We start from the raw sequence: 12,165 nt of genomic DNA, 5'->3' as shown, positions 1-12,165 counted from the left end.
AAAGTAAATGTTAAAAGTCTAATATTTGTGTCCTGATAAGCTCAGGTGACGCTTCCACATGTGGAGGGGTAAAATAAGTACAAACAGACAGGACTATTTGTGTAAAGCAGGCGCTATCAATCAACAGTTGGTAACCTTTGAGTCAAGTGTTCAGCGTGATCATTTATCCAGACTAATAAACCGTCAGATCATGATGATTCACAAATGGAAAGACCAGTTGAAAAGGGTTCATTGTTCAAAGCAAAGTCTCTTAGTAGTGAAATGTGCATGATATCTGTTCTGAGGGTGAATATTACCAGCGCTAATAGGATCATGTCAGTCCACAGAGTCACAAAGGTTCATAGATGTGGTTGTTTTTCTTTTGTTTGTTCAAATTATCTTCTTTTGAAGTGAGGTTTGTCATGTTTACTTTTACGTTAGACACAGGGTTCGAGTGTTGTTTCTTGTTATTGTCGTTTTTTTGTTTAAATAATGTCACATTCGTGTCATTCCTCGGAGCGTTTTGACGTCAAAGTACTGGTTTTTGAAGGCTTTGCAATTGATTGAACAAATGCACTCTGTGACCTTGTTGCTGACCTCCTTCTACTCATGACAACATGTTTGTTAAAATCTCTTGCTCAGGCATTCAGTCTGCTTCTAATACTCTTGAGGCCGTTTTGACTTCCTTTTAACTCAAGTGAACCAGAGTTACACTCACTAACAAACCACAATCACTGGCAGTTAGTGAGTGGCCTCAACCGTTATGTGCCCACACCCACTCACGGATGCAGTTGGCAGGCTCCCTCCTACTAGACACATAGCAATTTGAACTGATGTAGTCGTGAGAATGAGAAACTGAAGACCTGGTAAAGACAAAAAAAAAAATGACATGCTGGCCCTGTAGGCGGAGTTGACTTCAGTTAATATGATACCAAGCAATACTGCATAAAAAAACTACTACAAGAAAAAAGTTGCAATTCTGAAGAGAAACAAAGCAAGTTTAATTCAACATCCTAAACTATGTCCACCGAAATGAAACTGAGGACTTTTTAGACACAGTAATTTATTACACAGGTGTTTGGTAGCCCTACTGCATCAGTTAAAACCATTTAATCTGGCAAGAAATTGTGTTTGGTGACGCTAAGGCCTGCAGTATTTAAATGACATCATTTAGGTTTTTTGAATGGAGAATCCTGTCACTTTATTTGTAATGATAATGCTTCAGAGGGGTCTGAACAATGAAACAAAAATCATGAAGTTAAAGGACCGCTGGGAAAGATTTTAAGGCATCTAGGGGTGAGGTTGCAAATTGCAAACAACTAAATACCCCTTCCTTTCCAAGCATGTAGGGCAGGGGTGTCCAATCCTGGTCCTCGAGGGCCACAATCCTGCCTGTTTTAGATGTTTCCCTCTTCCAACACACCTGATTCAAATGATCAGGATCGTTATCAGGCTTCTGCAGAGCTTGATGATGAGCTGATCATTTGAATCAGATGTGTTGGAAGAGGGAAACATCTAAAACATGCAGGACTGTGGCCCTTGAGGACCAGGATTGGACACCCCTGATGTAGGGGGACCTATGTTGGGGATCTTTTTCATGTAAAAACACTTTCTAGAGCCAGTGTTGGGTTTGTCTACTTCAGAAGCATGTCGGTGCAACATGACGGCCTCCGTGGAAGAATACCTGCTCCCTATCTATCTCTCTCACTCTGGTAACGAAAGCACAAGGATTAGTAGATGCAGGTGATAATATATGGATGAAAACAGAATTCTTATTACTGGAATCTATTTGTGCTCATAGCTACCTTAAATTCTACACTCTGGTCTTGTAATTGTGATCATTTCCCCAGCCTTTTGTCTAAACACTGCACTTGCAGACATCAAGACAGGCAATAGTGTTATGAAATACACCAGCAGCCCACCATGAACTCATTTATCAAGAATATGTGGGTACTGAAGTTCCAACCAGGAGTAGTCTACCTAAGGCAACACTAGCATTATCAGCTAACAGCTCCCAACTGAAGGTAATATGTGAACCATAATAAAGCTGTTTTATTTACAGGGTTATGTGGCCGTACATGGCCGTACGATGGGGTGGTCTGCGTCAAGCTCGGGTCCTCTGCCAGATCTCTGTTAACTTAAGTGTTCTGCACATTGTCTTACTGTTCCCAGAAATACACTCAGATGTTGTTCCTGAAATCAAACTCTTCCCAGTTTGGTTGTCACATTTCCCAGCGCTCATATGACTCCAGAGACCATTTGGACATCACCTTCCACATCTGTTCCAGTTGTTCTTTTAGCTGCTGGTAATTCTTTTCAAGCTCTCTCTTGCCTGTTACTGTCAGCTGGGATGGCCACATCCAATCAAAGTGTCATCTTCTGTTCCTTGTCTATGCGTCTGGTTGGTTAGCCAGCAGCTGCCCACAGGATTAAGGTACTTTTCCTGGCGTGTCCCACTGAGACTTGAGGACCTCTAACCCATATTTGGCAGACGTGTTCCTGTGCACTATCCCAGTCACTTGGTTCTACCTTCACACTGTCCCAGCCTACATCTTAGAATATGTTGCCATGTGCTGGACAGTCACAGGAGTGTCTTTGCATTGTCTGCATCCAGAGTCCTCTCCTGCTGGGATTGTCCCATCTGTCAAAACTGTAATCTCCCATTCTTTCCTCTCATTTATGTAAGGAAACTACAAAAAACAAATAATAATAATAAAACAAACAAGTCTTTTTCTATTACCTTTATGCCATCAAAAGCCTCAAGGGCCAGTTTGTTTTCTTCTCTAAAAGGTTTTAATGTTTGTACATCTCTAACTTTAGCAACTGCGAAAGCACCTACAGATCTTTCTGTACGATATCTGTACATATGAATAAGAAGTTAATGTTTAATATTTATTAAAGTTTCAGTGCCTGTGGTATTTTGCAGTATATCTGTGTTGTGTGATCTTTGTTTAGCTACCACCCTACCCCTTTTTTTTTTTGGCTGTAACACAAAGTTGTGTCACACTGATAACTCTTATGCAACAGCAGCAAGGTCATAAAACAATATCAACAACACCTGTACAACAACATCTGTTTAACTCCTCATTTCACATTTTAAAGTAATGCAACGCGTGGCACACGGGGAAACAGCGCAGCGGCCATGTGGACCAGGTTTATATTTGTGCTAACTTGAGACTTAAACCAGTATTTTCTATATAACCAGGGTGATACTCTTGTTATTTTTCCCCCTTTCTGTAATTTAATATTTTCCCAAACATTTCAAAACACGCTCATTCCTGGAAATAAACATCTTTCTAGGGAAACTCCCATCTCTGCCCTTCAGAGGACGCCCACCATTTCTGAGAATCCCTCCGGCAGCTCGAAGCTCAGTGATAAAAATCAATAACCAGGCTCAACAATCAGAGCCTTTCCATTTATCCATCCTTCAGTGCCCATCTCGCTGTACTTCAGTGCTCACTAAGGCTTTTATCAACCATAAAGCATAAGCATCCTCCTGTATCAATCAAAGTCTTATTGAACCCATAAGTGGATGAGAACAAGAGGCTTAAGCCAGAGAGAAGAGATGTACTAAACAGGACTCATTAGAAGTGTTTAACCCTCATTTTTCGCTTTGCATTTAAAATGCGTCTTTAGATACTTCCTGTTTATTGTTGTTTTTTTTTATTATTACAAGGCTGACACTATCTGTGACCAAAATTGTCACTGCAAGTAGATGTAAGATGTAAGTGGGCTAAAAAGAAAAAAAAAATAAATCACAAAAGATGCTGACAAGTCACAGTCAGAAGGAGTATGAATAATAACACTGAGCAGCTTCAGTTTCCGTGTCACTGTGACACACAATACTGGGACAATTTTAATGTCACAGCAGTGAGAACACAGTTAATGATGGCTCAGGTCCATTAAGTTAAATTACTTTTTTCAAGAATGAAGTAGAACAATTTTTTTTCACAGGATCTTTCTGCGTGGAGTTTGCATGCCTGGGTTCTCTCTGGGTTCTCCAGCTTCATCCCACAAGGTCCAAAAACATGTTGAGGTTAATTGGTGATTCTAAATTGTCATTAGGTGTGAATGTGAGTGTGCTTGGTTGTCTGTGTAGCCCTGTGATAGACTGGTGACCTGTCCAGGGTGTCCCTGCCTTCACCCTAAGTCAGCTTGGGTAGACTCCATCCCACCGCGACCCTAGTGAGGATTAAGCGGTGTATAGATAATGGATGGATGTTTTTGGATTTTGTTCTCTGTTCTTACAGATCCATATGCTGCAGTGGGCAGGACTTCAACAGCCAGTATATAAGGTTAACACTGATAGGAAAACATACACACACTCAGTATAGAGTTTACAAAGGCAAAAGATACACAAAGTTGATAAATGTTATTTTATGACTTTTTAGTACAATATTATTTGACAGCAAATATGCACATAGAAGAGCAAAACAGTGCAATACATTTTACTTACTGTATGTTTCTGTGAGTTTTGCTTTGTATCAGTTTGAATGCCGTCGGTTAAGGATTTGACAATGCAGTGAATAATTATCTGACTTTCATGAATCTGTGCATCATAAACACAACAGTGTCAGTATCTTCTGCATTCATTTACAGCTAAAAGCGGTAAATAAAACAGCTAAATTCAGCTGTTATTATTCAGCCTGTGGATAAAGGAGCTTATTCCCTGTAAACACACAGAAGAATAACAACCTAAATATCAGCACAACCTTTGTTTTCTTTGTTTCTGTCATGCCTTTACATCATGCTCTTTCATTTGTAACTACAGTCTGGTTGGATCATGTGTGTGTCATTAGCAGAATGCACATCCATGAATGAATGCAGGTCAGTGTGGAGCCTGAGAGTCTGTCTGTGGAATACAAACGAAACAAGCCACATGCCGCTTTGTGCATCTGTGTATGTGTGTTCATCTTCAAGGGAAATTTAGTTTCTTGTGACTAGTCCATTAGAGAGCCATAAAAAGCAAGGAATCTTTTTATAGGATGATGCAAAAAAAAGCCGTAACTCATCAGGGGTCATGCTGTCCTTAACAGACACGTACACACATGTCACCACTCCAGCCTTTTCTCCAGACACAGGGAAAGATTGCTAAACGAAGGCTCTGACTCAGAATGTAGCTGGGTACAAATCCCCTCTATATATGTATGCACCACTTAAAGTACTGAAAAATAGTGTTAAAATATCCTGAAAGACACAAGTTGTATCTGTGTTCGTCTCATAATGCTTGAATAAAAAGTCCGTACAGCAAATATCTACAATATTTGAAGTAAATGTGAGGTTAAAAATATATATATATTGAGGAAATTCAAACTGAACTCCACTGTCATAAATTGTGGATTGAACTGTTTTTCATTGGGTTGCATTCAGGAGTTTTTTCGATATTAGAAAGCATGGCTCGATGACATACTGGAGCCAAACTTTGCATGACCCCTCTAACACAATAATGTCATAAAAACTAGCTTCAATTGTTCTCCCACTCAGTCATGAGTCACTAAAACGGCGTACAAGCTGCTAACTAGCTACGTCTTTCTCCTGCAAATGCATCTTCCCTGGATGCCAGAATTTGCAGAACATCTTCTCATTAAATTTCCTAAGAATGATGAAATGAGGAAGAGGTGGATTGATTTTGGTGGGGAACTGAGGATCTCCACCAACATCCACTTCTGCAGTTTACACCAAGTAGTTCTACTAATTTTCATTGGACACAGCTGGGATTTACCGACAATCCACTGCTGGTCAATGCAGCTTTCATTCTGTCATTCCACTGACATCTGGTGCCATCGTCAGAAGGACATACACACTAATGAGGATACATTTCCTTTTGTGTTTAGTTTGTTGTAGCATTATTATAGCCCCAGCATTTCACATCAGACAATGCTGCCTACTTTTTCATTATTTCGAAGCCTAATTTTATGTGCGTTCCAGTTTTTATAATCTTTCAGTTTCCTATCTTGTGACAAACTCCGAAAACTCATCTTCTTCTGCACTACACAAACGTTCATCGTCTATACACGTCTTCTGATTGCTCTTTTTGAAATGTGCGCCACTGAACTTTTAATTTGAAAAGTCTGACTGACTGTAACAAACATCCCAACAAAAGCTGACTGTTGACCTGCAAATCAGAAATTGAGTTTTTTTTTCCACCAGTGGTCAGAAATCCAGAAACAAATGTGTTAAATGAGTCAAATTTGTTTTCAAACCCATAATTGAATTATAGCAGTGGTCAGAAGCCTTGTGATTTTTAAAAACAAGCAGTTCGCCCACAAGAAGGTTATTCAAAATGAGAATTGGCATCAAAAGTGAGTGTGAGCGCAATAAGCATCTGAATAAATTCAATCCATGCTAAACAGAAATCAAATTCTCAGCAGAAGAAATAAAAAGCGTTGCCAACATCTCGCAATGTGCTCCTCTGTTCTTAGTATCAAGCCTTTGCTCTTAAGCGAGAAAAAGTAACAGCAAATTTTAACACAAAATCACAAAGAAGACAGTCTTTTTGTGACTAAAACTCTCTTTACAACTTCTCCAAAACCTTACAATGGGTTCTTCATATTTGTTTAGTGGAACATTGTGATTAGGCAAGGTGGTGGCTGAGCTGTTATGGCTTTGGGCTGTTGATCACAAGATTCAAGCTGCAGCACTTCCAAACTGCCACTGTTGGGCCCTTGAGCAAAGCCCTTAACCTGGTCTGCGCCAAGAACTGACCCTCTGACCCCAGAAGCTGGGATAGGAGAAAAGAATGAATAGTCTTGTACTCGGTGCAGTGACAACAAAGTTGAATCTTGCTGTCATGACCGCCTCGGCCCTCGCCTGAGTCCCTGTCTTCTCCTGACCTCTCTGTCCTCCTTGCTCATCCTCTCACAGTCACTCCAGTCCTGCTTGCAGTCTGCCTGATCATCTCACTCTCTTAAAAACTCATTCCTCTATACACTGCCAGACCATAGGCATTGAAACCTTGTTTCACCATCACCTGAATCCCCTCTGCAACTACGACACACTCGCTGCCCCCATCCTGCCCCCATCCTGCCCCCATCCTGCCACAACCAGCCGTCAGCTCTGCTCCTGCTTGCCCCAGCCCTCACCAGACCCCAGATTCCCCAAGCCTGTCTGCCCCTTCAGTTTTTGTCCCCTGTTTTGACAGTTAGTTTATCTCTTTTTATCTTAGAATTTCTTAGGTTTCCCGTCTGTTCTCAGTTCAGAGCTTTCTTAGTTTTTTTTTTGTAGTATTGCCTCCTTGGTGTATTACATCTGGTTTACCTTGATCTGTTCAGCTTCCTCACTCTGCTTTCAGTTGTATTACTTGTTAATAAATCACTTTGTTCACTCCACCTGCCTGTCTGGTCCGTGTCCGCACCCCAGACCCCCCCGTAACACTTAGTAGTGCTTCAAAACATGTTTTAACCCCACAAATACAGTTAGTGGTGGTCTCAGCTGGAGGCCACGCCTCGCTAAGGTTTATAAAAACAGTTCTGTCGGCCACATAATAAAGAAAAACACTTTGTGAAATATCAAGCAATTGAAAAACCATTTACAGATTTGAAAAAAAACAACCGATAAATTCATCTCCAGAGGGGAATTGTTGACTCATGTGCCGTATATGGAGCCTCAGGTGGAAGCTCTCTGGAAGTCAATGGTTTATGTGATCTGTCTTGTTTGCATTGTGAAACACACTCCCACACACACACAAAGTAAACACGTGCAAAGCTCTCACGTGCACACTCGATCATCTGCATCATGTACATTATATGCTTCACACAATACAGTCAAACATGCTCACAGCTCCACAATGTGCGATAATGGGTGGGTAATGCATTTTGGCCTATTTACCAGAATTACAGGAGGTGACTGTGTTCGCTGAGTCATTTTTAGAAATGTCACGTTCTGAAAAAAAAGAAAGTGAATAAATAAATAAATCTTGATATCTTTTTCTTTCTCTGCTTGTCTTTGTTTTTCCTTCTCTTTTATCTTGTTCCCTTTCTCTCTCATCATTCCCCCCGTCTTGTCCACGTCTCTCTCTTTCTCTGTCTTCCCTCTTTTTCTGCCTCCTTTTCTCTCCCTCCATCAGTACAGTCAGCCAGAGACAGTGCTGGGGCTGAGGAAATGGATGGTGTGTCTATTTTTAGAATCAGGGAAGGAGGGCAAACCAAAAGTAAGCTAGGGAGAGAGGGAGCAAGGGAGAGCGAGGGAGGAGGAGGGATGTGAGGAGGAGATAAATCTGCATTCTACCTCTGCCTCTGGTCAGAGACAGCTGAAGCTGCAGAGCGCGATCAAGGAGAAGCAGAATCACTGGATGGAAACACAGGATCACAAACATCCAAAAAAAGAAAGACTGGTGAAGACTGATATTTGAAATCGCAAGAGCAGAACAGGGAAGGAAAAAGATCCAGCGGACGCAACAAAGACCATCTGTAAGCAGGTGAGTGTGAAGGCAAATTGTGCAGAAAATCCTTACATAATTACTGAAAATGCATGAGGTGAAAATACACACAGGGTGCCTGTTTTGTGCCTCAGCCCAGAGCCGCTGCCACGGAACCATTTTTAGCTGTTGTATACTGAAGGTGTGGTCTAAATTTAGCAATGGTTACACCTTGGAAGAAACAGGGAGAGGCTGGCGTTTTGGTTTGGCTTGGACTATTTTTGGCACGGAGGTCGAGACAAAAATACATTGTGGGCTACACTCAGGGTTATGACAATATGGGGTTACATAAAAGAAAATATAGACTGACACATTCTGTGGCTTTGCATGACTGGGATTGGTATTTAAAATAGTCATCTATTTATGCAGAGTCTAGCTACTCCTTGCTGGGGTTGTTTGTGTTGTACACTGCCACTCCAAAGTAAGCAGAGGATGATGCGTGAAATGAGGAAGAGGAGAGGTTTTATATGTTTGTTTAACTTAATTTATATGGTCAATTTTTTTTTAATCTGAATGGGATTTCCTGGTAAATCAGATGTGAAATAAATCACATAAACAGTCAAGGGTGGGAGAAAGTTGTGTTTTGAAGTGTTATGTGGTGCTGACAGTTGACACCGTATGAAACGTGTGAACAACGTCACATTATGTACATTATGTCACTGGAAAAACCCATTAGTCTGATGCCCTGATTGAATGAGGGAGTGCTGAAGACAGGGTGCTTCAATAAGTAGTTTTTGTCTCCTGCTGGATGCACAATATATGGCACGAATGCACTGTTAGAAATGCTGTTAATTGAATATTGTTTGCCTAGATTGGATAGTGCACAACGCTGGTCAAATCCCATGATTGTTGTTTCAATCTAGACACGAACACTATCAGCATTTGCTATCAAAGCATCGACTTTCTCAAAAGGTGAAGATATTTTCCTTAAGAAATGTAGTACGTTTACTGTTAAACACAACAAATGAATGCAAAAATGACTTTCCCGAGGCGCTTACACTGATATCACACTCCGAAATGTTTGACAGATGCTGTTTTGTCTCCAGACATGACCTCTCCCTCCTTGTCTTTCTCTCAGCTATGCGACCACGGTCCAGACTGCTGGCCAAGACGAGACTCATGCTGCCCACAATCAGAGAGGGCACCGAGGAGACGGTGAGAGATTTGAACGAAGCCAAAACACTTCATTTTGCTGCTCACGGCCAGGCTGTGTCATCAGAGGACTACCTCCTCTCCATCTGCCACCTGGCACACCCCACTTTCCCAACCAGGGATGTTTCCCCTGACGACTTCCCCGCACGGCAGCAGGACGCTGTGCAGCAGAGGCTGAAGCCGTCACGGTTTAGTGGGACTGCATTAACCACATTTGAATTCAACCCAAAAGAGGAGGGACACGCTGCTGATGTGCAGCAGGGAGAGGGGAAAGAACTGAATGGCGAGATTATGTTTGGCAACTCTGACCCTCTGGAGTATCTTTACGGAGACCAGAATAACCTCTCTGCCCTCCCAGGTGGTGTGAGGAAAGCATTTGTTGAGGAGCGGTTTGTAAGGCAACATAGGAGCATATGGGAGGGCCAGGCTCGCACCAGAGCCCACAGCATCCCCCATGCTTCAAGTCCAGACTTCCCACACCAACGCAAGAGCAGCTGCCCTGACTTGCACACCAGCACTAACACTTCAGTTCCAAATATCTCCCCAAAACACAGTTTATCCAGGTCAGAGGCCAGGAGAGTTCGCTCAGCAGACAGAGGAGCAGAGAGACTGAATCCAACTGTCAAACAATCCCTCATCTCCCAGTGGATCGCTGACTGCAAGCTGGCATGGAGGGAGGCGCGCGTTCGGGCCTGTATGCTGCCCGCTATCGCTGAGATATAGGATGCAAACGAATAGCTACATTCCACAATAAAGTATCCTAATCTTCATGTGTGTCAGTGCATGAGACGCTGTCATAAGGAGATATGTAGAAACACAAATCTAAAAAACATACAGATGCAAGTAAATATAATCATGACTGCCATCCATATTGTTACATCAACGTTGCTATTTACCGTCACGTCATCACAGCTCTTCATGTATGCTGGTGATCGTACAAATTCATGAGAATGGACAAATGTGTATCATCCTTTTTTATGCCTTTTGGTGTTTTGTGTATTACGCATAAAGTAATAAAACATTTTTTTGATACTCTAAAGGTAATTGTGTGGTCAGTGTTGTTTCTTTGAGCTGTGTTTTCTTTGCATGTGGAAACCCTTCAGAAATGAACTCCGCTCTCGGCTCCGCTACTGCCAGGAGCAGGAGTTTCTATGGTAACTGTCGTGGGATCCTGCGCTGGTAAACACAAGCGTGGAGAAACACAGGAGGAGAAAAGAGGACAACCGCTGGACCTGAAGATGCAATATATGGGTCATTTGCTGTTGCACACGGAACGAACAGCACTGGAAAATTTTTGGTGTAATAATGATGTGACCAGTGATGCTATTGATTAAAGTGAAAACAAACTACATCTTACAAAGAACACGAGATTCTGACTTCAATTAGACAATCAGAGCAACAAAAAAAAAAGATCTGCTATGATCAATGATACATTTTTGCCAGAAAATATGAAACACTAGAACACTTGGCTGTACTTTTGAATCTGAGGCACTAGAGGGCAGGCTTAAGTCATTCCCTAAAAGACAAAATGCTTTACATAAGCAACTCATCATCACACATTTTATAACCGCAAATCTCCAGTAATCTGTTCAAGCCCTTGTAGTATTTATGGTATTGAGGTAGCTCTGTGTGTCTAGTTATTTTCGGCCTTTCAGTTTAGGATTTAAGGATCAGAGAGCCCAATCACAGCTGGGGGGGGAAACAAACCTGCAGAAAAGTTTTTTGGAAGCTGCTGCACTGACAGTGTTTATGGGTAAAGGCTACCTAAACTATTGAAAACAGGCGGCAGAAATCTTTGAGGTATAGAAATTATAAAACTAGCTCAATGATTCAGCACCATATTGAGCAAATATGTCACTTGTAGTTTGGGTGAAACTGAGCATTTAGGGTCCATCTACATACATCCAAAAGTGAAACTATCTTGCAGATAATTAAATAAACATAAGCAGCAAGATAATAGAAGACATGATTATAATGAAGCCCAGTTTGATCTCTCTGGTACTAATCATTGCCGGCAGAGGAAGAAAGGCATTTTGAATAATCCCAAAAGCAGTAAATAGGACAATACCTGAAGGTTGTTGATTTGTGTGCACTACGAATGTAGTTTAGACTCTTTCTCTCCAGAGTAATGACACCAGATCAGATCAGTTAGCAATGGTTTCACATAACTTTGGTATTTCTTATGCCCTATAATCTGTGTCGTGTCCTTGGGCAAGACACTTCACCCCCCTTGCCTGGTATGAATGTGTATGAATGGATTGTTTGAGGTGGCGGTCAGAGGGGCCGTAGGTACAGAATGGCAGCCACGCCTCTGTTAGTCTGCCCCAGGGCAGCTGTGGCTACAATCGTAGCTACCACCACCGGAATGAATGTGTGTGAATGAATAATTCACAGTGTGAAGTTTTTTTGAGTGCCTAGAAAAGCACAATATAAATCTGATCAATTATTATTATTATTTTTATCATCATTTTACAAAGAACACACAGGTTTATAGTCAGACAGTAAAATTGTTACCTCATCTGTCTGTTGTTTACACCCAACAATTCTTACTTCCTGGTTATTGTTGATATATGAGATGTGATCTAAAGTGGACAAAAACTGTATCTGACTTAACTTTG

At 41.5% G+C, this 12,165-nt stretch overlaps 2 protein-coding genes across 2 annotated transcripts in view; both read left to right on the top strand.

Annotated features, from left to right (window-relative positions):
• The first annotated feature begins 2,461 nt into the window (after positions 1 to 2,461).
• Positions 2,462 to 12,165, top strand: part of LOC103354375 (putative monooxygenase p33MONOX) — a 27,631-nt gene continuing 17,927 nt past the window's right edge. The window contains exon 1 of the mRNA XM_008277718.1: positions 2,462 to 2,474. The gene's annotated coding sequence lies outside the window, so the exon portion shown is untranslated. The remainder of the gene's footprint in view (positions 2,475 to 12,165) is intronic.
• Positions 8,199 to 10,591, top strand: LOC103354374 (uncharacterized). The gene is made up of 2 exons (XM_008277715.1): positions 8,199 to 8,395; positions 9,474 to 10,591. The coding sequence occupies exon 2, from the start codon at positions 9,476 to 9,478 to the stop codon at positions 10,268 to 10,270; it is 795 nt and encodes a 264-aa protein (XP_008275937.1). The 5' UTR covers positions 8,199 to 8,395; positions 9,474 to 9,475; the 3' UTR covers positions 10,271 to 10,591.

Source organism: Stegastes partitus, unplaced genomic scaffold (genome assembly GCF_000690725.1).
Source record: "Stegastes partitus isolate 25-593 unplaced genomic scaffold, Stegastes_partitus-1.0.2 Scaffold106, whole genome shotgun sequence".
NCBI lineage: Eukaryota > Metazoa > Chordata > Actinopteri > Pomacentridae > Stegastes > Stegastes partitus.
The sequence above is the reverse complement of the archived record's forward strand: the minus strand, read 5'-3'. Positions and strand labels throughout refer to the sequence as shown.